The sequence below is a fragment of the Pseudonaja textilis genome, chromosome 14 (genome assembly GCF_049901715.1).
Source record: "Pseudonaja textilis isolate UNSWEBS1 chromosome 14, rPseTex1.2, whole genome shotgun sequence".
In the NCBI taxonomy this organism is placed as follows: domain Eukaryota; kingdom Metazoa; phylum Chordata; class Lepidosauria; order Squamata; family Elapidae; genus Pseudonaja; species Pseudonaja textilis.
Window position 1 is genome coordinate 10,988,646 of NC_142003.1, and position 23,386 is coordinate 11,012,031.

Sequence of the window (23,386 nt, forward strand, 5' to 3'; positions counted from 1 at the left end):
CCAGCGAACCACAACATTAGCTTCTAAACGTTTCCTAACCATACTAGGCAACATCATCAGCAGAATTGTCTTGTTGTATTATCCTTAGCTTATAAAAATGTCTTATGTGCCAGTATGGCCATTTGGCTGGTTGTTCGTTTGCAGCGATACTTTAATTTCTGAGCAGCTCCAAATGAACAACCATCGAAATAACCAACTGATACACATGACATTTATAAGCTAAGGATAATAGGACAAGACAGTCCTGCTGATGATGTTACCTAGTCTGGTAACGAAACGTTCGGACACTAAATTGGAACAAGCTTGGAGAGTAAACCACTGCCAAAATGTAAAACCCGAGCTACAAGTATATTCTATTATTTCATAGATCATTCAGTCTCACTTCAGTCCTACTCAGTGCTGGAATCTATATTAAAGCTTCCTTAATAGATGGCTGTCCATCTTCTGTTTTAAGACATTGATTGAATGTCCATCATTCCCCCTGATCATCGGTCCCACTTTTGAACAGCCTGGAACTGTTTCCCAGCATCAGTGGAAATCGGCCTTCCCATAATTTAAACCCATTATTCTGTGTCCTGCAGGATGGGCTAAGAGAGAAAGCAGATCTTGTCTTTTTGTGTGCGACATTCCGTGTTCTACAGTTGGACATCTCAGTGCTGTTATATCCCTTCCCTGTGTCGTCTTTTTTAAGACCCAAGACATCCAGTTTCCTTTATGTCTCTCCAAACAGTAGGGCATATCCTTCGTGAATTTGATCTCTTTTGAAAGATGTCCAAGCCAGTGGCTTCCAGAGTTTGAAAAAGAAAATTCAGTGACTTTAAAAAAGAACAGCCCTACTCTGTAGAGAAATATTTCCTACCAACCAGCTTGCCTGGGGGTAATAACAGCAGAGAGAAGATTTCACATGTACCAAATCGCTCCCTTATTAGAATTACCATTATTATTATTTTTTGCATAGATTTATCTAGTTCTCTGAGAGCAACTTTAATGTCATGGTTAAAGCATCAGGCTAGAAACTGAGAGATCATGAGTTTTAGTCCTTCCTTACACACAAAGCCAGCTGGGTGTCACGTCCCAAGAAATATGAAAGACATGTAGAAGTTACCCGGTGGTAAGGTGGACGACCAATAAATTTAATAAACAATGAAATAATTGCTGAGCAGTTTCTTTTACTGGTCCTTACCTATACACAGAAATCTTGCCAAACTAAAGTAACTATTTCAAGGGTCCTCTTTCCGCTAAGTATTCAAAGTGGACAATGATTAATGTGTGTGTGAGGGTTCCAAGGAATTATTCCATATCATGCAAAACTCCAAAGCAGGTAGATTCCTCAAAAAATAGGTTTATGGGCAATAACATATTGGCACAGATCTAGTGAAAACCGACACTAAAGATTTCCACGGTTTTCACTTAATTAAAAATTTTCCCACTTTCCCAAAACAATCACATGGTCCAATCACGGTGTGGTCTGGCTGCCAGGTGACATCACTCTCTTCCTCCGACCAAGAGAAAATATTTTTGTTTTGGCTACAAAATCCCAGCTATCTCAAATCCCCACTCCCTATCCCCTCAGCTCCAGTGTGGCAACACAGAAACGGTCAAAAATGGCTTCGGTCAGGTTCGCTTCAGGGTTGACAATATATATGCATGTATATATGTAGCATGTGTATATATGTGTTATGTATGGGTATGAGTAGATAAGTACTTTCTTTTGAGAGCAGGGAACAGGATTTCATTTTTAATATGGTCCAGTGTGCTCACAGTAAAAAATGACAATAAAAGTTGTCTTTTCTTATCTTGTCCTATCCTGTCCTACCTAACTTACCTTTCTTCATCATCTTATCCCATCCCTCCTCATCTCACCTTATCTCATTTGCATCATCACCAAGAAACTCCAGATGTCTCACCGTCCAGTGAATCTAACCATGTCACCTGAATGGCGGACTAAACTGGCATCTTTCTTTCAGAGCACAACCATCCAGTGAGTTCGGTTCGAATCAGCCCAGACAACCTGAAGGTTTTGTGCACCACTGCCACCGGGAACGTGGGCTGCCTGGACATCCAGTCGAGGAATTACTGCACGATTATGCGATCCCACGTGGGCACGGTCTTGGCGTTTTCAGTGGACAGTTCCCAGAAACAGCTGGCGACGGTGTCCGAAGACAATACCATTCGCATCTGGAATGTCGAATCTATGCAGCAGGTGATTTCGGAACTTTGTTTAGCAGAACACACACATACACACACACACACACACACACACACACACACAGAAACATATATACTCATTTGTGGCACCTTAACAATTTAACATTATTATAACAGTAGAAGCTTATACCTTTCTGGAAGTTAGAATAGAATAGAATAGAATAGAATAGAATAGAATAGAATAGAATAGAATAGAATAGAATAGAATAGAACAGAATAGCAGATCTGGAAGGTCTTCTAGTTCAACCCCCTACTTAGCCAGGAAACACTACCATTTCAGGCAAATGGTTATCCAGGATCTTAAAAACTTCCAGCGTTGGAGCATTCACAGTTTCTGACAGCAAGCTGTTCCACTGATTCATTGTTCTGACTGTCAGGAAATTCCTCCTTAGTTCTAGGTTGCTTCTCTCCTTGATTAGTTTCCACCCATTGCTTCTTGGCCTGCCCTCATGAGGAGTGTTAAGTCCAATGCCCGCTATTTTGCATAGGGGCCATTAAACAAACATCACAGTCATTAAGCAAATCAATGTATTCCTACGGGCAATTTTTGCCGGAAACTGTCCCCAACTGTACATCTGGACCACAAGACCACATGAAACACTGGAATCAGCTATCAAATGCCCCAAATATGACTTTCTCTTCTTTGTGGCAGCCCCTGAGATATTGGAAGACTGCTATCATGTCATCCCTAATCCTTCTTTTCTTCAAACTAGCCAGGCCCAGTTCCTACAACCATTCTTCATATGTTTTAGCCTCCAGTCCCCTAATCATCTTTGTTGCTCTTCTCTGCACTCTTTCCAGAGTCTCAACATCTTTTTTACATCATGGTGACCCAAACTGGATGCAGTAATTCCTTATTTGTGAGACCTTGTGAGATTCCTTATTTGTGAGGCCTTGGTCTGAGATTCAAGACTTAACACCTGGATCATTTCCTTCTGCTACCTCCTGTCTCACCTGGATACCACTCTATCCCCTTACAGCTTTATGAATTCACGGCCTCCGATGAAATCCCGTGCGCTGTGGCTTTTCATCCCTTGCAACCTATTTTTGCTTGCGGCTTCGACACTGGCGTGGTCAGGACCATCAGCTTGGCTGCCTCAAGACTACTAGAAGAACACAAGTAAAGCCTTTGTGTAGTTTCATAGTTAGGTTTTGAACGTTTTGCATGCTTGGAAGAGGAGGGGGAGAGTTGTTTGAAAGGGAATATTTATTCGGAAGAGGAAAAAAAAATGAAATAAATACTGATATCAGCCTATAACGCAGTAAAGAAAAACAACGAAACAAATGTACTTATTTGGGGTGATATGTCAAATGTTAAGTCCAGGTGATCATTAGTGACCCCACCTGGGACTGACAATTTGGTCATTAAGTGAAGTGCTAGCTAGGTGAAACTCTAATCATGCTTATAATCTCATTTCAGCTTTCGCTTGTTTACAGACCTGGGAAGGCTGTAAACATGAGCAGTGGTTGCAAAGTTGTTTCTTTATCACTGTCATAACTTGAAACACTCACTAAACAAGGACTACCTGTATCACAACATTTCTGTTTCTGAATTATCTATTTATATATACAACATTCAACATGACACCCAGCTCAAAGATTCTGGGCAGCATCCCAAATCATCATACAAAAATAGAAAAGAAAAATAACACATACTACTAGAGAAAACTAAAATAATTATACAGTGATTAACATTAAACTGTATGATGCGTCAACAATGGGGAAAATGTTACTCATCCTGACCCAGATTCCTGGAGAAAGAGACACTATTTTTATTGCCTTTCCATTGGCAGATGCTCTCCTTTTTACAACAAATAACACAATTCTAAAAAAAATATACTATAGTGCAAAAGTAAACTCTAAAAATATACTATAGTGGACTTGGAACAGGGGGGCATGGGGAGGAAATGTTGATTCAAACCCTACTTGATTAAATAACTTCCTGGGTGAGTTTGAACAAGTTGCTCTCTGACCAATAGAGATAGTCCTCTACTTATGACCACAATGGAGCCCCAAATTTCTGTTGTTGACTGAGGCATTTGTTTAAGTGAGTTTTGCCCCACTTTATGATTTTTCTGGCCACCGTTGTTATGTGAATCGCTACAGTTGATAAGCGAGTAACCAGGTTGTTCAGTGAATGTGGCTTCCCCATTGGCTTGGCTTGTCAGAAAGTCCTGCAAAAGGGGATCATGTGACTTTGGGACACACAGCAAAGGGGGTGAATATGAAGAGTCTGGAATTTGGATCACATGATCAACGGGATGCTACAACGGTCATAACTGTGAAAAACGCTCACAAGTCACTTTTTTCAGTGCGTTGTAACTTTGGCCACAAAACTGTTGCAAGTTGAGGACGGCTCGACACTACAGGATTGTTATGGGCTTAAAATGAAGGGAGACAAACCCAAATGCCTTGCGCTGGAGAGGTATAAAGGCCGCTGTCAGGATTCCAGCAGTGACCCCCATTTAAATCATGAGTCTTGAGCCAAACTTCCAAAATTTCAAAAAGGATTTATTGGGAATTAAACTGTCTGGCATTCTGACAACTAGCCGACTCCGAGACACATAATTCATTATCATCCTTGACCCTGGTTTCCCCCCGCCCCCTGGGTGTATCATAATTCATATTCTCCAATGGGACACATCCCTAGCCAACAGTCATCCATCATGTTCTCCAGTTGGAATTTTGCGCGGCAGAAACTTCAGTCACCTAGAAACAATCTTTGACAACATTTATGGAATGCAGTTTCGGTTTGCAAGCGGCTGCACTACTCACCCCCTCCCCTAAAACTCTAAAAAGACCATAGAGATATTTTATGAGTTGACAGCAATTGTTTTTGTCATCCGCTGGTTTCATTCTTCACGTTCATACCTCATTTTGCCTTTTTGTTTCGGGCCGACTATCGGACAGGCAGCACCGAGGACTGATCACAGGTCTGACCTTCTCTCCAGACGGCCATTTCATGTACAGTTCCTGCACCCATGGGACGCTGAGTCTTTATAACTGTGCCGTCCAGAAAAGTCACACTGTTCGAGTGCTAGGTAAGTGTTCTGCTCTACCTAAAGGTGAGTCTTTACTATAGGTCAGTGGTCACCAACTGGTGGGCCGGGGAGCACTGGGGGTCCACAAGATAATTTTGGTGGTCTGCAGAGAAATGTCACCCTCCCCAAAGCACTCCCCCCCCCCCAAAGCAAATAATCCAGGCTGCGCAGGAACAGAAGGCTGCACCACCCACATGGCCCGTGGGAACACAAGGCTTGCACCACTTGCATTAGGAACAACATGAAGTAGTGAGGGGAGGGGGAGAAGGGTGGAGTGGGGGAACTTACTCCACTCACCCCAAGCGCCTGGCCTGGCCACTGAGCTGCTTCTTTCCACTTCTTTCTTCTTCTGCTTTTGGCTGCATGCAAGGAAAGCAGCAAAAGTCTTTCTTTCTCTCCCCCAAACTCCACCAGAAATGAGTCTTTGGGACCCTGCAAGGCCTCCTGCTCCAAGAGGCTGCGCCGGCAAAGACCCATTTCTGGCGGATTTGGGGGGAGAGAAAGAAAGCTCCAGAGTGACCAAAGGGCCAGTCTTTTGACTACTGCAGCTCTGGAATATGTGACTGACTTTCCCACCAATGTCAGCAAGGCACCGCCAGTCAAAATTCATATTAGTGCTCCGCAGGATTTAAAATTATGAGTTTGGTGGTCCTTGAGGTCCAAAAGGTTGGCTGCCCCTGCTATAGGTATTCCTCAACTTACAACAAGTCTCCCGCAACGGCCATTCAAAGTTGCAATGGTAGCCCTTACAAAGCCACTTAAGTTCTGGAGTTCCAACATTTGCACTCATCCCCACAGTCACGTGACTACATTTTGGGCATTTGGGCTCCAGCTCATAAGTGATGGCTGATTCCAGTGTTCCATGCGGTCTTGTGACTGTGATTTATGGTTTGGGACAGTTTCCGGAAAAAAGCACCCATGGGAATACATTGATTTGCTTAATGACTGTGACGTTTGTTTAATGGCCGCTATGCAAAATAATGGGCACTGGACTTAACACTCCTCATGAGGGCAGGACAAGAAGCAATGGGTGGAAACTACTCAAGGAGAGAAACAACCTAGAACTAAGGAGGAATTTCTTGACAGTCAGAACAATGAATCAGTGGAACAGCTTGCTGTCAGAAATTGTGAATGCTCCAACGCTGGAAGTTTTTAAGAAGAGATTGGATAATCATTTGTCTGAAGTGGTGTAGGGTTCCTGCTGAGCAAGGGGCTGGACTAGAAGACCTCCAAGGTCCCTTCCAACTCTGTTATTCTAAATCAGGGGTCTTCAGACTTGGCAACTTTAAGACATGTGGACTTCAATTCCCAGAATTCCTCCTCCAGTCATGTTAGCTCAGGAATTTTGGGAGTTGAAGTCCACAAGCCTTAAAACTTGCCAAGTTTGAAGACCCTTGCTCTAAATGACTTACAACAGAAATTGATTCTCCCACTCTCATTCAGCTAATGTGGTGTCCCAAGACGCTGACCATGGTCCTGACGCTTTGTCCGTCAGTTGCGACGGACGTCTCTTGGCCTTTGTGGGGCCTTCCAAATACATCGTCACCCTCATGGACGCCCATACTCTGGATGAGGTAACTATTCCTTGTATCTCAAAAGCCGGTAGAATTTCTCACTCATATAATTCTAGTGAAACCCTGTGAAACTCTGGAGTCATTGGGTATGAGTTAGGCAGCTATATAAACTTGTTTAATAAACAATAAAGTAAGTAAAATAATCGATAAACACATGGCCTTTTTTTTTTGTTAAGCAATAAGAGAATATGTGCAGTGAGTTTCCTGCTGCTGAGGAGAAACCAAGAAACATGGCCTCTTGTAGATATAGCTAATAACTGTACCAGATAAGTATATTAATTATTTTCTATCTACAGGAGACCGTGGTTGTTTGTTTCATTTATTCTGGAAAACTATTTCTACAGCATGATTTTCTAGGTATCTATCTATCTCCATCCATCCACGAATTATACAACCGCTAAATTGCAGGCAGCAGAAGTAGCTTCAGCTACTTAACATTAATGTTTTTTTAAATGTTTTTAATTTATTTTAACAACAAACATTGACAAATACAAACATGAAACATCATATAAAACCATCTTTCCATTGTACAGTGTGTCTGTTGGTATATCTTTTGTGCACAATATCAACAGTCTTTCCCTTCTAAATTTAGATTAAAATTTATATTATATAGATCAACTATGCATATTATATTATATTATTGTTAACTCCTTACGGCTCTTTAACATTCATGTTAATGTTAAGTCCTTATTTATGCACGTCAGCTACTAAGAATCGACGTGAGCGTACTGGATCTGGACAGCACGGCCCTGGATGTTGCATTGAGACTTTGCTTCGCCCCTTTTCCTCTCGGCCCTCTTTTGGTGTCAACCTCCTCCCAGAAAATCCTGGTGCTGGATGCCAAGTCTGGACGCTTAATCCGAGTGGTAGGAGATCTACAATTTTTGTTTCCCTTTCAGAGGTGGGGACTTCCTTCTGATTGCCATATTTTTCTGTTTACCCATTTCTTGTGAGGAAAATCCCACAAGTTCTGTGGATCTAAAATTGCTGAATTATTACTAAATAAAAGTAGTCATCAATAGTTCGATTAGTGCCCATTTTGACATTACAACAGCACTGGGGAAAAAAGTGACTTATGACCATTTCCCACACTTATGACCGTTGCAGCATCCCCATGGTTCACATGATCGAAATCCAGACACTTAAGCAACAAACTTGCATTTACGACGGTCGCAGTGTCCTGGGATCACATGATCCCCTTTTGCGACCTTCTCGCAGGCAAAAATCAATGGGGAAGCCAGATTCACTTAACAACCATGTGACTAACTTAACAACTACAGTGTTTCAATTAACAACTGTGGAAAGGAAGGTCGTACTAAGGCGCAAAACTCACTTAATTGTCTCACTTAGCAAAAGAAATTTTGGGCTCAATTGTGACCGTTGAGGACTACCTGGGTCGATGCTTGCCTGGGTGTTTTTGAAGATTTTAAATTGATGTACTGACTGACACCAGAAGAGATGAGCTGAAGCTGTAAACTGCACAGGGTACAGGAATGTGCTATGGGTTTTGCTGCCTAAATGGAAGGCCTTTGGCTCCAGAAGGGGATCCAGTGTTAGCAGTGATCTCTATCGTTTGCAGGTCCCTCAAGTTCACAGACAGTCTTGTTCTTCTTTAACGCTGAGTCCCGATGGCCGGTATGTTCTCACAGCCGGTGATAGAACTATCAAAGTGTGGGATTATGAAATGAGATTTGATGTCAGCTGCCAGGTAAGTAAGTCGGGGCGATCTTAGATTTCTCTTCTTTCCTCCTCATTACTTATGATTACTTGATAGGCATATTAAAATAATACAACATTCAGTTGAACAATGTTAATAGAAATGGATTAGAATGGAACCAATGAGACCAAAAAGTGTGTGTGTGAGTGTGTTTGTGTGGGTGAGTGTGGGAGAGAGAGAAAGAGAGAGAGAGAGAGAAAGATAGATAGATACATAGATAGCTAGACTGATGGATTGATTGATTGTAGATAGATGATAGATGGGTGGTAGATAGATGATAGATTAATAGGTGATAGCATGTGTCTGAGAGAGATTAATATCTAATAGATGATAGGTAGGTAGGTAGGTGGGTAGGTAGGTAGGTAGGTAGGTAGATAGATAGATAGATAGATAGAAAGAAAGATAGATAGATAGATAGATAGATAGATAGATAGATAGATAGATAGATAGATAGATAGATAGATAGATAGATAGATATGGGGTAGAATAAGTTATCCGCTATATGACTCTAAATATTTAAGGTTTAGATAAATATCTGCTGCTTTTAACTTCTAATCAGTGCCTCGAAGCGGCGTAGTGACCTAGAGGTGGAGGTGTCACCTCACAATCAGGAGGTTGTCCGTTCGATCCTAGGTAGCGGCAGGTTTTCTTTCTCTGGGCACAATGAGAAAATATCTGCTGCAAACTCCACATAGGCGCCTGGAAGGGCATCCGGCCTGTAAAGGCTCAGCTCCATTCAGTTGCCTCGACTTCGTCCCAATGCAAGGGATCTACTGGGTCATTAAAAGAAAAAAAAAATAACGCTTCTGGGTCATTTGCATCTTAAGTTAAAAACTACTTCCCTTATTGGGTAAAAACAGTTATACCTAAACTGAGAATTGCTAGAAGAGAAGAAGCATCCTTCATAAAATATTCTTGCCAGTCCAGAAGGTGAGCCGGATCATATGCTAAAATGAAAATTGTGTTCTGAAGCTAAGGGTCCAAGTTTCTCCTTAAAGCCACAGACAGGATGAGGTTATGAGCTGAAATGTCGAATAATACCATGATCCTTCCTGTAGTAGTAAACCCTGTCTAGGAACAATATTAACCCCAAGCCATGGAAGTGGAAGCTCTGAAGGAGAAAGTTGTCTTCCGCGTTTTTGTCCTCCCAGGTGTTCATCGGTCACTCTGAACCAATACAGCAGGTGAGGTTCACTGCTGACCAAAAGCAGGTCTTCAGTGTTGGAGACGCCATCTTCCTTTGGGATTTCCTAGGTGTCTTTGCAGAGGAGTCCTTCAGGGACGAGTAAGTGTTTCCTCATTAACACCTTGAAGATATCTTTTTGAACCCGTCTCTAGGTTTGAATCTTGTCATCTTATTTGGACTCTTGTGTTCTGATTGCAGGACCGATTCTCCTGGGCCCTTAGTGGTTCTTCAAGTTGGTAAGTTGGCATTTGCTGTTGAGTAACACAGCTGGTGTTGATTCTTCCACAGCAAGCCTACAAGATGTGAGGTTGATATTTAATAGTTCAGAATTGGGCAACTCACTGTAGGACAATTCAATAAATACAAACATCAAATAAATTTCAACGGAACCATGGCCAATAAAATAAAGAAAGTCAATTCAGCAATATAAGAGTTACTTGCACCATTAACATATACTCTGGGAACTGTTAGGAAGGAGGCATCTTAACTTTCTTCCTCCCAACCAAACTATATCAGGGTGTCCAACCTTAACAACTTTAAGAACTGTGGACTTCAATTCTCAGGCTGGCTGGGGAATTCTGGGAGTTGAAGTCCACGAGTCATAAAGTTGCCAAGGTTGGACACCCCTGCTGCTGTTCTCAATTGCACTCCCTCTGTCCTGGCAATCCGCCTAATGTTCCATAGTAGAAAGAGAGAGAGATGACATTAGATCTGAACAAAACTGTGTGTCAAAAGATATTGGGAATATATCTCCACCTCTTCCCCTGTTCCTGGTGCAATCTTTGCAATGAAATTATAAACCTGGTTTTGGGTGAGAGTGGATATTCGGCACAAAGTTACACAGAGTCAGAGTGAAGATCTGAACCTGGACATCTGAAGCCTAACCCACCCTTCTATGTTGCCTCTTGTTTGTTCCCAGACCCTAATTTGGAGAAGGTACAAAATTCACCTCCTGGCTCCAGTGATGCCCCCCGCCAGCTGGTTCCTTTGCCTACTGTGGTGTCTCCTCCATGTCTGGATCTCAGTGCTCTGCACCGACTGGTGGAACAGGGTGAGCAAAGAGAATTCATCACCATAGGAACCAGTCAGGACTTCTCTATACTCCAGGCAACTTAATGCCTCTCCTGGTTGCCTGCCTTTCCAGAGACGTTTGATCAAAGCACAATGGTCTTGTCTTTTCATTAAAGATGATACCAGTTATCCCATAAGATAAAGGTTCCCCTTGCACATACATGCTAGTCGTTTCCAGCTCTAGGGGGCCGTGCTCATCTCTGTTACAAAGCCGGAGAGCCAGTGCTGTCCGGAGACGTCTTGGTGGTCATGTGGCCGGCATGACTAAACACCGAAGGCGCACGGGGTGCTCTTACCTTCCCACCAAAATGGCCCCTATTTTTCTACTTGCATTTTTACATGCTTTCGAACTGCTAGGTTGGCAAAAGCTGGGACAAGTAACAGGAGCTCACTCCATTACGCAGTGCTAGGGATTCGAACTGCCGACCTTTCTGATTGACAAGCTCAGCATCTTGGCCACTGAGCCACCCCATCCCTATCCCATAAGATAGGCCCTAACTATGTATCTAACCAGCTGGAAAGGAAAGAGGAGATAAGTGGTCCATTGGAATTTGGGAGGTTAATATATTCAAATAAATAATCCATGGAAAATAAATAAAGATCGCTCCTTTCTTTTTTGACAGTTTTCTGTCTTGGTCCCCAATCTCATTTCCTTCTGCACGAAACGGGGATTCTGACCAGGGTGTAATTCTCAGAAAATGCCTGTGAGAATTTGACTATACATTTCTCTGTTTGTGGGAGTGCCAGCATAATGCTGTATATCTACCACAGCCTCTGGAGAGGTTGTCCTCTTGTCCTGAATTCCCTTTCCAAGGCAGCAACCAAGATCCTCTTGAAGATTGTCTCTGCAGTGGGAAAATATATGAATTAGGCAGCTCCTAAATGGGTTTCATTCTTTTATTTCTCTTATCTTCTTAAACAGCGTCTTTCAATCTCAAGAATTTTAAAAGAGGTGGACTTCAACTCTCCACGGTGGCTGGAAATTCTGGGAGTTGAAATCCACCCATCCTTAAGATTCCTGAGGTTGAGAATGAAGAAGTTATTCATTCAGTCATGTCTGACTCTTGGTGATTCTATGAGCCAGGTCTCTCCACGTCTTCCGGTTGTTCTAAAAGTATATGGAGCCAGTTGCTTCCTTTCTGTCATTTTCCTCTCCTTTCTCTCTTCCAGACACTTGGTCTGACTCTGAAGAAGAAAGAGAAGCCTGCTTGAAAGGAAAGAATGGGGAAGCTGTTAACGGGACTGCTGGCCACTCAGTTCTTGTGCTGAATGACATTATCCAACATGAAGGGCCTCTGCCTGTGAAACCTAATGTCACTCCAATTTGTTCAAGCCCTCACAGTCCTGCAGGAGGTGGTAAGTTGACATATCCTGGTCAACTTTTAAAAGAGTCCACATTTTAAGGGAAGAAAAGTGAATAGGTTCAGAGTCTCTTTGAACTGCGAGATGAATACCAAATAAATTCGATTGTAATAGTTGAACACCATCAGCACTGACAAAATCACCACCGGTCAATTGCAAAAAGCAATCTTACTCAGAACAACTTATATCCTGTGACCTTTAACCGGGGATGGGATTCTGCCTGGTCGGACCGGTTCTATAGAACCTATTGTTACGATTCTGCACAGTTTGGAGAGCTGGAAAATTGTGCCATTGGCTGGCCCCGCCCCTCCCTGCCCTACCCACTCACTTCTTACCTGGCATGCGCTCCTAATTTTTTGGTAAGTTGCTATTTTTTCTTTTTTTTCCCCCGACCATCAGCTGATCCGACTATCAGCTATGCCCGGAGATTTAGATTAGCTAGAAAACAGGAAATAGTTTGGATTTCTTGCTTTCTAGCTAATCTAAAACAGAGCTGAGCCTTCCTTAGGTCTGAAGCTTCTATTTTTCAGTGCAGACTCAGGTAGCAGATTGCAGATCTGTGATTCTGGGAGCAACTCAATCTGCCTGCCTTCTTTGCCTGATTTTGGGTAAAAAGTTGCTCTTTTTTATAAAAAAAAATCAATATTTACACAATATTTACAATTGATGTAAATTCAAAAAATTCAACATTTACATACAAGCCATGCCTAGCCAGTCATGTGACCACCAAGCCACGCCTAGCCAGCAAGCCATACCCACCCAGTCACATGACACCAAGCCACACCCACAAATTAGGCCATGCCCACAGAACCGGTTGTGAAGAGATTTGAATCCCACCTCTGCTTTTAACATCATCCAGCATCCAGATCTGCCTACCCCAGGTCCTCGGGAAGGACTTGGTAGGTAGACAAAAATGCCAAATCCAGTCTGAGCATCCGGCTGAGTGTGCAACAAAAACGAACGGCCAGCTCAGTGACATCGTGGTGAATGATTTCCAGCAGTGGTGAGCAGAAAAATGTGATTAGATATTTGTTCTTTCTTTCCTTTTTAAAAAAAAAAAAATTATTAAGCAATTAAAAAAAAGATAAATGAAAAGAGGAGAAAAATTATAGAAAGATAAAACATGAAATGAAGAAGCAGGGAATCTACAAATACCATGGAATTTGGTTAGAATTTTGAATCTATAACTAACTGCTTTTAAACACCTGAACATACCATTTTATAAACGACAGGGTCACTCCAGGCAGTTCATAAATATCAGTGGCAGAAGTTAGCACAGTATGAATTGTAAAGTAAGATTCAAAGTTACAGTACGTTCTATCCCAAGATACTAACAAAATATTTGGATTTAAGTGATCTTTTTAGAGCTAGAATATTAAAATGTTAAGACAAACTCAGCATGTTTGTTTTTTCTCGTGCACTAGACAGAGGAAAGGAAACAAAAGGGTCGTTACCCCAAAATATCATCCGGCCAGACTGCTACCGGCACTTCATACCCCGTTTCAAATCTTCTGCACCTTCCAAGGTGAGACCCAGTTTGACAATCTGGGGAGAGAAGGTTGTCAGTTGTTCAGTGATGATTTATTGCAGAGGTCTCCAAACTTGGCAACTTTAAGACTTGTTGGACTTCAACTGGCCGGAGGATTCTGGGAGTTGAAGTCCACAAGTCTTAAAGTTGCCAAGTTTGGGGACCCCTGATTTATCGTATAAAACTAATTTGCTGGGTTCGTTTGCTCAGCTGCCAGTCCTGGTTTACAAACCTTAAAAGGCTGGGTAAGGCAAAGCCAAGCAAACCATAATTTGGTGTGATTAACCCACTCCGAGAAATGTTGATCAATGGCTTAGCTATTCTGCAATCATTTTTCTCGGGAGAATAACCGTAAAATAATTTAACAAGCAGTGCTCATTTGTCTACGGATGCGTAGAGTACAAGTTATCCTCTACTTACAACAGTTCACCTAGTGACTGTTCAAAGTTGCAACGGCAATGAAAAGAGTGACTTATGACCATTTGTCACACTTTAAAACGATTGCGTCATCCTCACGGTCATGTAATCGAATTTTGGACGCTTGGCAACTGGCTCAAATTTATGACGGTTGCCGTGTCCTGGGGCCCTGTGATCCTCCTTTGCGACCTTCTGACAAACAAAGTCAATGGGGAAGCCAGATTCACTTAACGACTGTGTTAATAACTAAACAACTACAGTGATTCCCTTAATAAGCTCTGGCACGAAAGTCCATAAAATGGGGCAAAACTCACTGAACGAACGTCTGACTTAGCAACAGAAATTTCTGGCTAAGTCATAAGCTGAGGACTACCTGTCTAGCAATCTAAACTGGGCTCGCGTTTGGCTTCTCAGGTCTTTTCTTCTCCAACTGCTAACGAGGCTCTGAAGCTGAAAGCTGTGATTGGCTACAATGGGAACGCCCGAGGGAACATGGTGTGGAACCCTGACACAGGTACAGCCGTCACATAACATCAAAGATTTTGTTCCCTTCGTTTACCAAGCCCTCAATGGAACAATGGCAGCCTTTGGAATCTTTTGAAAGGCTTTCAAAGTCTCTCTGGCAGCTGAATCCGATGAAGAGGCGGCGTGAGAATCAGGGCCAGCATCAGAGCAATATGAGAGCTCTGAGAGTGAAGAGGGAAGGAGGGACCTGTCAAGAGATAGAGGCAGAGGCGGAGCCTGGGCTGTCCATCAGCCTTCAGAGGGAGAGTCAACAGCGCCCACATCGAGGTGGCTGATGAGGAAGAGGAGGAACAGCTGGGCCCAGTGCCTGACCTGCGGCTGTGCAGAAGGCAGAGGGGAGGAGAGCAGTAGAAATCTACAGGCCGGTCCTTGGGACAGTAGAGCTACCGCTGCTAGCGAAGCCCCACCCTAACTCTGGGGATAAAAGGCAGGGGACGGAGATGAATCGATGTGGCAGACAAACTATTCAGTTCCCTGCCAGACAGACTTGTTTGCCTGCTTTTTGCCAGGGCTGCCGGCACTCCTAATTAAGAAAACTCAGAAGGCAGAGGAGAGGAGAGCAGTGGAAATCCATGGGCCGGTCCTTGGGATGGAAGAGCCACCACTGCTAGGGAAGTCCCACCCTAGCTCTGGGGATAAAAGGCAGGGGGTGGAGATGAATAGGTAGTTAACTACAGTGGGTTTGTCTTGTCTGGAAGCCGGGTCAGAACAATATCCTTAAGTCTAGCTGCATGTTGTAATCTGGGGGACATATACATCTTATCGGGGAAAATGTGTGTGGGGTGTGTGTGTGAGAGATTCTAGCTGTTATAGGTTATTTCTCCCCCCAACCAGGTTTCTTTGCCTACAGCTGTGGTTGTGTGCTGATTGTGGAAGACTTGCACTCTGGATCCCAACAGCATTGGCTGGGTCACCCGGAAGAGATTTCAACCTTAGCTCTCAGTCATAATGCCCAGGTATGGTCATCCCACCATTTTCCCACAGGGAATTTTACTGGTATCACAAAATGTGTTGGTTGGATCGGACGAAATGGGAATTTATTGAAGCTCGCTCAGGTTGTGATTGTTTTTGAATATAAGGTAATCCTTCCCTAACCACCAGAACTGAGCCCAGAATTATGGTCGTAAGTTATAGCTGTCATTCAGTGGAGGGTCTCCGTGCCTAATTTTATGAACTGCTTTGTGGCCGACATCAAGCAAACACTGTGGACATTAAGAGAATGCTGCAGTCATTACCAAATAACACCTAATCAGAGTTAGAAGGGACCTTCGTAGATCATCTAGTCCAACCCCCTGCCCAAGCGGGAGACCCTACCTCATTTCTGACAGATGGCAGTCCAGTCTCTTCTTGAAAGCTTCCAGTGATGAAGCTCCCACGACTTCTGAAGGGAACTTCTGTTCCATCAATTGATTATTCTCACCGTCAAAAAGTTTCTCCTTATTTCCAGGTTGAATCTCTCCTTGATCAGTTTCCATCCATTATTCCTTGTCTGGCCTTTGGGTGCTTTTTGGGAGTTTCTTCGTTAAAGAAGTCCATTTTTCCAGTGGCCATTTTTTTTTATCCCAGAAACTGGGAGTAAATACTGGAAACAGGCAAAAACTCAGCAAAAATTATGGTTGCTGCAAATGCCCATAAATGTGAGCAGGTTGCCAGGTTCCCAGAATGTGATCATGTGACTCATTTTGTGTGTGTGTGTGTGACAGAACTCTTCTCTCACATACAAATAAGTGTGCATACTATATAAATATCCAAAGTGCTTTTCATGTAAGTGGACAAGGTTGGTTTTTTTGTTTGTTTTTTTTTGCAATAGCCCATGCAGGAAACCTGCTTAATGATATGTAGACAGTACAAGTGGGAGAAAGCAGTTTATTCTGAGCTGTTCCTAAAAGTTAAGATATATTCTTCGGATTCTACTCCTGTTTTGAAACTTAACCAATTGGCACCATCTCTGTTAAAACCAGGTGTGGGCTTCAAAAAATTTAGCAGCCGGTTCTCTGCCCGGTTGCTGGTTGGGCGGTGGGCGTGGTGAGGGTGGCCTAGTTGACCTCTTGCACCACGGTGGAGGGGGACATTTTTTTGCCTTCCTCAGGCTCCAGAGACTTTCCTCAAGCCCCTGGAGGGTGAAAACGCCCCCGCCCCCCAGCCTTCAGAGGCTCTCTGGTGGTTGGAAACCGGCCCTTTTCCGGCCTTCTGGAGCCTCCTGGAGACCCATTTTTCACTCTCCTTAAGCCTCAGTGCAGGCCCTGCACTAATTTGGGATCCTAAATGGAGCACATGGAGACTCCTGAAAGGGGAGGGGAGGGTTGGGCGGGGTCAGCCAGTCGTTGCAACTACCGGTTCGATGAACCAGATATAAAATTAACATCCGGTTCACCCGAGCCAGTGTGAACTGGTTCGAACTGGTAGCAGCCCACCCCTGGTTAAAAAATCTTCATGTATCTTAATGTGTTTTAACCCTGCTGGAAATTGCCTGTGGTTTTTTTTTAATCCCGAGACACATGGACAACACAGTCCTTTGCCTGAAGGTGGTTTCGAGCAGACTTAAAAACTCATTTTCTCCCCATCTCTCTCTCTCTCTGGCTTTGAGTTGCCACTACTTCATTTTTTTTTTTAAATAGCCTAGTTGCATTTTTCTGTTGGTTAAACAGTTAAATCTCCTAGCTCTTTATACTGAGATCTCCCTGATGACATGGGTTGTTTGCTCTCTAGGTTCTGGCCTCGGCCTCTGCCCAAGGTGGGGGAGACCAGCGGTGTCAAATGTGCGTCTGGAACGTACAAAATGGGACTTGTGAAAAAATCCTCTTTCATCACGAAAACCAAGTGCAAGCCATGGCATATTCTCAGGACGACCGCTTCCTTGTCACGCTAGGTTGGTATAGCCAAGGGGGATGAGAAGGTATCCAGCATTCCACGAGTGGCATCTCATGACCAGTTGTGGTGGGTGGGTGCATTTTTGTGGGCTTAGCTTGAACCAAGAAATGACACTCGCTGTTGGCATCCTAACTGGAAGCTAGGTATTTCATTTAGCTCCGTATTTTTCCAAAAATTGCGAGTGAGGCCTTTAAATATGCAGCCTTTGGCTTTAAAATGTGTAAGTTTCATAGCAGGCTGGGGGATTCTATGAGTTGAACTCTACACATCTTAAAAGCCTCATACAGTTTTGGCGAGGTGTGTGCTTATGAAAGTTAACTAGTTTGCAGCAGCCTTTTAACTGGGGATTTGTAAAATCATTAAAAGGTTTCTGTTCCCTTTGGTTCTTATTGAAAAAGGTGTTGGGTCAGAACAGCACTTCCAACAGTTGGGTGATTGGTTTCCATACATGTTGGCTAGCCTAGCTGGTGGGAGATGTCCCCTTTAAAACATCTTGTACAAGTTTTTCTTGTATGATATAAGTCTTAAGCGCTCTTGCACTTAAGGTTATTTTGAATCCAAGAAAAGCAAAGCGTACCTAGATGCTAGGAAGAAGTCCAGGTTTATCAGGCATCAAGATTTCATAAATAAATCCATGTATGTGTATAGAAAAACAGACTGGCATCCACTTCTCTGCCTGCAGGAGATTATGTAGACAGAGTCGTTGCCTTGTGGAACTCCCAGACTTACGACCTCGTGTCCTCCACCCGTCTTGCTGAGCCTGTACACGACCTGGCCTTTAATCCCCTTTCCGTGGGACAGCTTGCCTGCGTGGGGAAGGGAGCTGTGACCTTCTGGCTGATGAAGCAACAGGGCTCGGACATCAGCCTCAAGGTAGGTATTCCCTCCCCAAAATACACTTGACGTTTTGCCCAATTTTACAAGGAGTCCTCAACTTACGACAGTCACGGAGCCTGCTCGTAGCAGTTGTTAAGTTGTGATGGTTGCAAATCAGGTAAAGGCGAAACCCCTTTTTTGGTCGCACTTGTAAAGCGGTTGCTATGGTCATTAAAGCAAACTCTCTAGTTGTGAAGCCAACGAATGGTTCGCTGTGGGTGTGGTTTTGCCAAAAACGGTTCTGTTTCCACTGCCCACCCCATAGCAGCGCCACTGGCACACCATGCGGCCTCCTGCCCCGCCGCAAGCAGAAGTGGGCCTCCCATACATGGGAGAAAAAAAATAAGACAACCCCCTCAAAATAAGTCCTAGTGCATATTTTGGGGCCCAAAAGAACATAAGACCTAGTCTTATTTTTGGAGAAACATGGGAATGTGTGATTACTGGGGACGTGGCACAAAGACAACACAGTCAGATTATCAGTAAGAGTCCCTTTATTAGCTTCAACTTTGCCCCCCCCCCCGCCCCCATGTCCTGGTTACCTTTTGGGCTCTCACAGAAACAGCCTTTGGCTGCAGAGAATCAAGTCCAAAACGTGGTCAACAAAAACTGTAATTATAAATCCAATCAAGGCAAGATGAGGTAATTAGTCAGGCAGGTCAAGAGAAGGAATTCCAGATGTGAAGGAATGGTAGTAATTCAACACTGTTGGGAGGATGCCAGGAACACAGATGACCAAAGTCAAGACAAGATAAACTCAGGTTTGTTCCCCACAGATGCTGCGCTCATTTTGCATCTCCTTTAAATTCTCATTCCCAGGTGTGGCTAATGAAGGGAATCAGGGCCCTTTCCTCCCCCGTAAGCCACGCAACCCACATTGCTCTCTTCTCCATTCCTCCCTGCGTGCCCTAGGATGAAGAGGGTCTTCCTCTGAACTCCCTCTCCCTTGTTCTACCTCTTCCCTGCTCTATCCAGCCAGACTTTGCCCTTCCCCCGTTTCCTCCACAGCCAACAGAGCCACACTCCTGCTCCCTGTCAGTTGTTCGTCTTCCTCCTCAGATTCAGACTCCCAATGGGCATGACAGGTATGCATATAACCTTCCTTTTTTTTAGGTCCAGCGAGTCCCTGTTCCTGATGCTCTTGGCGGGGTGGAGCTCACATCCATGTGCTACAGCTCTGGTTGTCTACTCTACACTGGGACTAGCACAGGGCAGATTTGCAGCTGGGACACGGAGACAAATTGTTGCTTCATGACTTGGGAGGCTGTGGACGGCGAGATTGGTGAGCACCGTGTTAGCGTTTAATATAATATTAAAACTAGAATAGAATGAGCTGGAAGGGACCTTGGAGGTCTTCTAGTCCAGCCCCCTGCTCAAGCAGGAGAACCTATACCATCTCAGATAAGTGACTGTCCAGTCTCCACTTAAAAAGCTCTAGTGATGGACCACCCGTGATTTCTGAAGGCAAAGCTGTTCCGCTGGTTAATTGTCCTCAGCGTTACGAAGTTTTTCCTTAGTTCTAGGTTGCTTCTCTCCTTGATTAGTTTCCAACCATTGTTTCTTGTCTTGCGTTCTGGTGTTGGAGAATAGAACAGAACCAGAACCAGAATTGAACAGAACAGTCTCCAGTAGTATTTGGAAGAAATCTCTTTTAATTGGTGTAATCCTTTTCTTGTCTAGGAGTACTTCAGTGTTGCCATAACCGGCTGGTCAGTGGCAGCAATACCAAGAAGATCCAGATTTGGTCAGTGGCCGCAGTCCAAGAGCTGAGAGTCAAAGGATCTGATGCCAGGTGTGAAGGGACCGCAGTGTGAATGGATTAGATTCTGGAGAAGTGTGGGGGCTTCCTTTTCTCCCTTATTCCCACAGTGTCCATGATCTATCTATCTATCTATCTATCTATCTATCTATCTATCTATCTATCTATCTATCTATCTATCTATCTCTATCTATCTATCTATCTATCTATCTATCTATCTATCTATCTATCTATCTATCTATCTATCTATCTATCTATTCTGTCTGTATCTATCTATCTATCTATCTATCTATCTATCTATCTATCTATCTATCTATCTGTCTCTCATCTATCTATCTATCTATCTATCTATCTATCTATCTATCTATCTATCTATCTCTATTCTGTCTGTCTATATCTATCTATCTATCTATCTATCTATCTATCTATCTATCTATCTATCTATCTATCTCTATCTTTCTGTCTGTCTGTCTGTCTATCTATCTATCTATCTATCTATCTATCTATCTATCTATCTATCTATCCATCAATCTATCTCTGTCTATCTGTCTATCTATATCTATCTATCTATCTATCTATCTATCTATCTATCTATCTATCTATCTATCTATCTATCTATCTATCTATCTCTATCTCTGTCTGTCTATCTATATCTATCTATCTATCTATCTATCTATCTATCTATCTATCTCTCTCTCTCTCTCTCTCTCTCTCTCTCTCTCTCTCTCTCTCTCTCTCTCTCTCTATCTATCTATCTATCTCTATCTATTCTGTCTGTCTATCTATATCTATCTATCTATCTATCTATCTATCTATCTATCTATCTATCTATCTCTATCTATTCTGTCTGTCTGTCTATCTATCTATCTATCTATCTATCTATCTATCTATCTATCTATCTCTATCTCTATCTCTATCTATTCTGTCTATCTATCTATCTACCTACCTACCTACCTATCTATCTAGCTATCTAGCTATCTATCTATCTATCTATCTATCCATCCATCCATCCATCCATCCATCCATCCATCCATCCATCCCTTTGAAAAGCCATTGCAGAGACTTGAGTCAAGTTTCCAGCCCAAACTGGAATTCTCTCTCAAGCAACTGCCCTGTTTAAGCTCAATGTAACAGGAAGGACCATCTCGTGTGTCTTGCTAATTAAGGAGCACAGACTGAGAAATAAAGTGGATGAGGATTTCCCAAGAAATACTAAATAAAAAGCAAAACATTTCCCTGCCACTAGCAGAGTTCAGGCAACTAATGCCAGACACTCAAGAGAATGATTGGGAAAACAGTTTAAGCAATATAGAATCGGCAAAGATAAGACCCTGGTTTGGAATAAGTTCTTTCTGGGTGGAGATCATTCATGAGTAAATATCCAATAAACCTTCCAGGACTTTGCCCACACTGGCAGGTGGCAGCCCATTTGGTTGTTCCGGGGAACTGGAAATGTGTGAATGGAGTAGGAGGCATGGACAGTGCGTACTAGAGCCTAGCACATGTCTGGCTTGCAAAGATAAGAAGTGTCGAGGTGGGGCATCACAACATGTCCTGAGAAAACAGATCTTCTTTGGGTAGCTAATCACAGAACCACAGGGCTGGCAGGGACCTTGGAGGTCTTCTAGTCCAACCCCCTGCCCCAGGCAGAATACCTCGTAACATAGTTATGTGTGTGTTCTTGTGTAAATGTATGTATGTGTAGTCACGTGTGTGTGTTCGTGTGTGTACATGCATGCGCACGCACACACATACAGTGGTACCTTCATACTCAACTGCTTTGAAACTCATCAGATTTGGTACCCAACACATTTTAACGCAAAAGTTTTGTCCCTGTACTCCTTGTTTGTTTGGTACTCAATGCTTAAGTCAGAACTTTTGTCAGTATCGGCTGTCTTGTGACTCACTACGTTATTCCTTATGGAAAAAGATCCTTTGGTGGTACTCATCATTTTTGGTACTCATCTCACCTTCTGGGACCAGTTATTGACAAAAATCAAGATAACCACTACGTGCACATTTGTGTGTGTGTGTATTCTCTGCAGGCCTGATCCCAACAGTGGTGCAGCTAAGTGACCCTGCGGGGAGGGATTTGGGATGACTTTCAGTGTGTAACTTTCGCACAGTTTGATTCAGATCTTGCCTTCCTTTCGCTGCTGTCATTTCAGACTTGATAAAAGTACCTCTTCTCTAATCCCAATGGAGTTAGGGGTTTTCTTTCTTGAGTTTTGAATGGAGGCAGGCCTGACACTTACTAACTGGTGATGATGTTATCTATTCCGTTGTGTCCCACTCTTGGCGATTCTATGGGCCAGGTTTTCTGTGTATCTTCTGATCTTGCGCTATTTCTTTGAGTTTTTTGATGCTCTGGCTGATCTCAGCTTTGATGGTGTCCAGCCTCCATGTTCTTTGACGGCCTGGTTTGCTTTTACCGCTATCTCTTCCAAACACGATTGCTTTTTCTACTCATCGTTTTTGGTATTCATCTCACTTTCTGGAACCAGTTATTGACAAGTATCAAGATACCACTGTGTGCACATTTGTGCGTGTGTCTCTGTGTGTGTGTATTCTCTGCAGGCCTGATGCTAACAGTTGTGTAGTTAAGATGGAATGTGTTTTAATTCCTCTTCTTTCCTTTTTTGGGCTCTAGATCTAACTCCGTTCTCTTGGAGCAGGAAATCACTCTCGATGGGACCATTGTGAGCGCCGCTTTTGATAATGACATGGACATGGGCATTGTGGGAACCACCGCAGGGACCTTGTGGTACATCAACTGGACAGAGAACACCAGCATCCGGCTAATCAGTGGCCACAAGAACAAGGTTTGCCTTGGCGGTCATGGAGAAACCCAAATCCCGTGAGCTGCTTCCTGGTTGAGGACAACCCTTTCAGCTGTCCTCTCTTCTCTGTTGCCCCAGGTGAGTGAGGTGGCCTTCAGTCCCGGAGAGTCTCATTTTGCCACCTGCGCGGAGGACGGAAGCGTCAGGGTTTGGTCCCTGGCTAGCTTGGAGCTGGTGGTGCAGTTTCAAGTGCTCAATCAGGTAATTTTGGCAGACTACGATGGACTCTCCTATTAGACTGAAGGGAGGGGTTAAGAGGGGGCCAAGCTTAGAGTCCTTGCGCTGCAGAAAATGGCACAGGCCTGACCTCCTGCAGAGTCCCTGAAGCCTTAGCTCGCTGTTCTCAAGGGAATGTAGTCAGTCTGGCAAGATTCTTGCAACATGGGTGATTAATAGTAAAAGAACACGAGA

General features: G+C 43.5%; 1 protein-coding gene across 4 annotated transcripts in view; it reads left to right on the plus strand.

Moving 5' to 3' along the window:
- WDR90 (WD repeat domain 90) overlaps positions 1–23,386 on the plus strand; it is a 57,296-nt gene that overhangs the window by 24,460 nt on the left and 9,450 nt on the right. For 3 of the 4 annotated variants that reach the window (XM_087912514.1, XM_087912511.1, XM_087912513.1), the window contains 19 exons: positions 1,968–2,203; positions 3,189–3,328; positions 5,119–5,249; positions 6,693–6,823; positions 7,528–7,689; positions 8,403–8,531; positions 9,692–9,825; positions 9,925–9,962; positions 10,646–10,777; positions 11,968–12,153; positions 13,584–13,684; positions 14,519–14,618; positions 15,464–15,585; positions 17,339–17,498; positions 18,183–18,373; positions 19,490–19,658; positions 20,057–20,168; positions 22,786–22,957; positions 23,054–23,176. In XM_087912514.1, coding sequence (XP_087768640.1) covers positions 1,968–2,203; positions 3,189–3,328; positions 5,119–5,249; positions 6,693–6,823; positions 7,528–7,689; positions 8,403–8,531; positions 9,692–9,825; positions 9,925–9,962; positions 10,646–10,777; positions 11,968–12,153; positions 13,584–13,684; positions 14,519–14,618; positions 15,464–15,585; positions 17,339–17,498; positions 18,183–18,373; positions 19,490–19,658; positions 20,057–20,168; positions 22,786–22,957; positions 23,054–23,176 — 2,669 coding nt within the window. The remainder of the gene's footprint in view (positions 1–1,967; positions 2,204–3,188; positions 3,329–5,118; positions 5,250–6,692; positions 6,824–7,527; positions 7,690–8,402; positions 8,532–9,691; positions 9,826–9,924; positions 9,963–10,645; positions 10,778–11,967; positions 12,154–13,583; positions 13,685–14,518; positions 14,619–15,463; positions 15,586–17,338; positions 17,499–18,182; positions 18,374–19,489; positions 19,659–20,056; positions 20,169–22,785; positions 22,958–23,053; positions 23,177–23,386) is intronic. The other variant, XM_087912512.1, reaches the window with a different exon arrangement.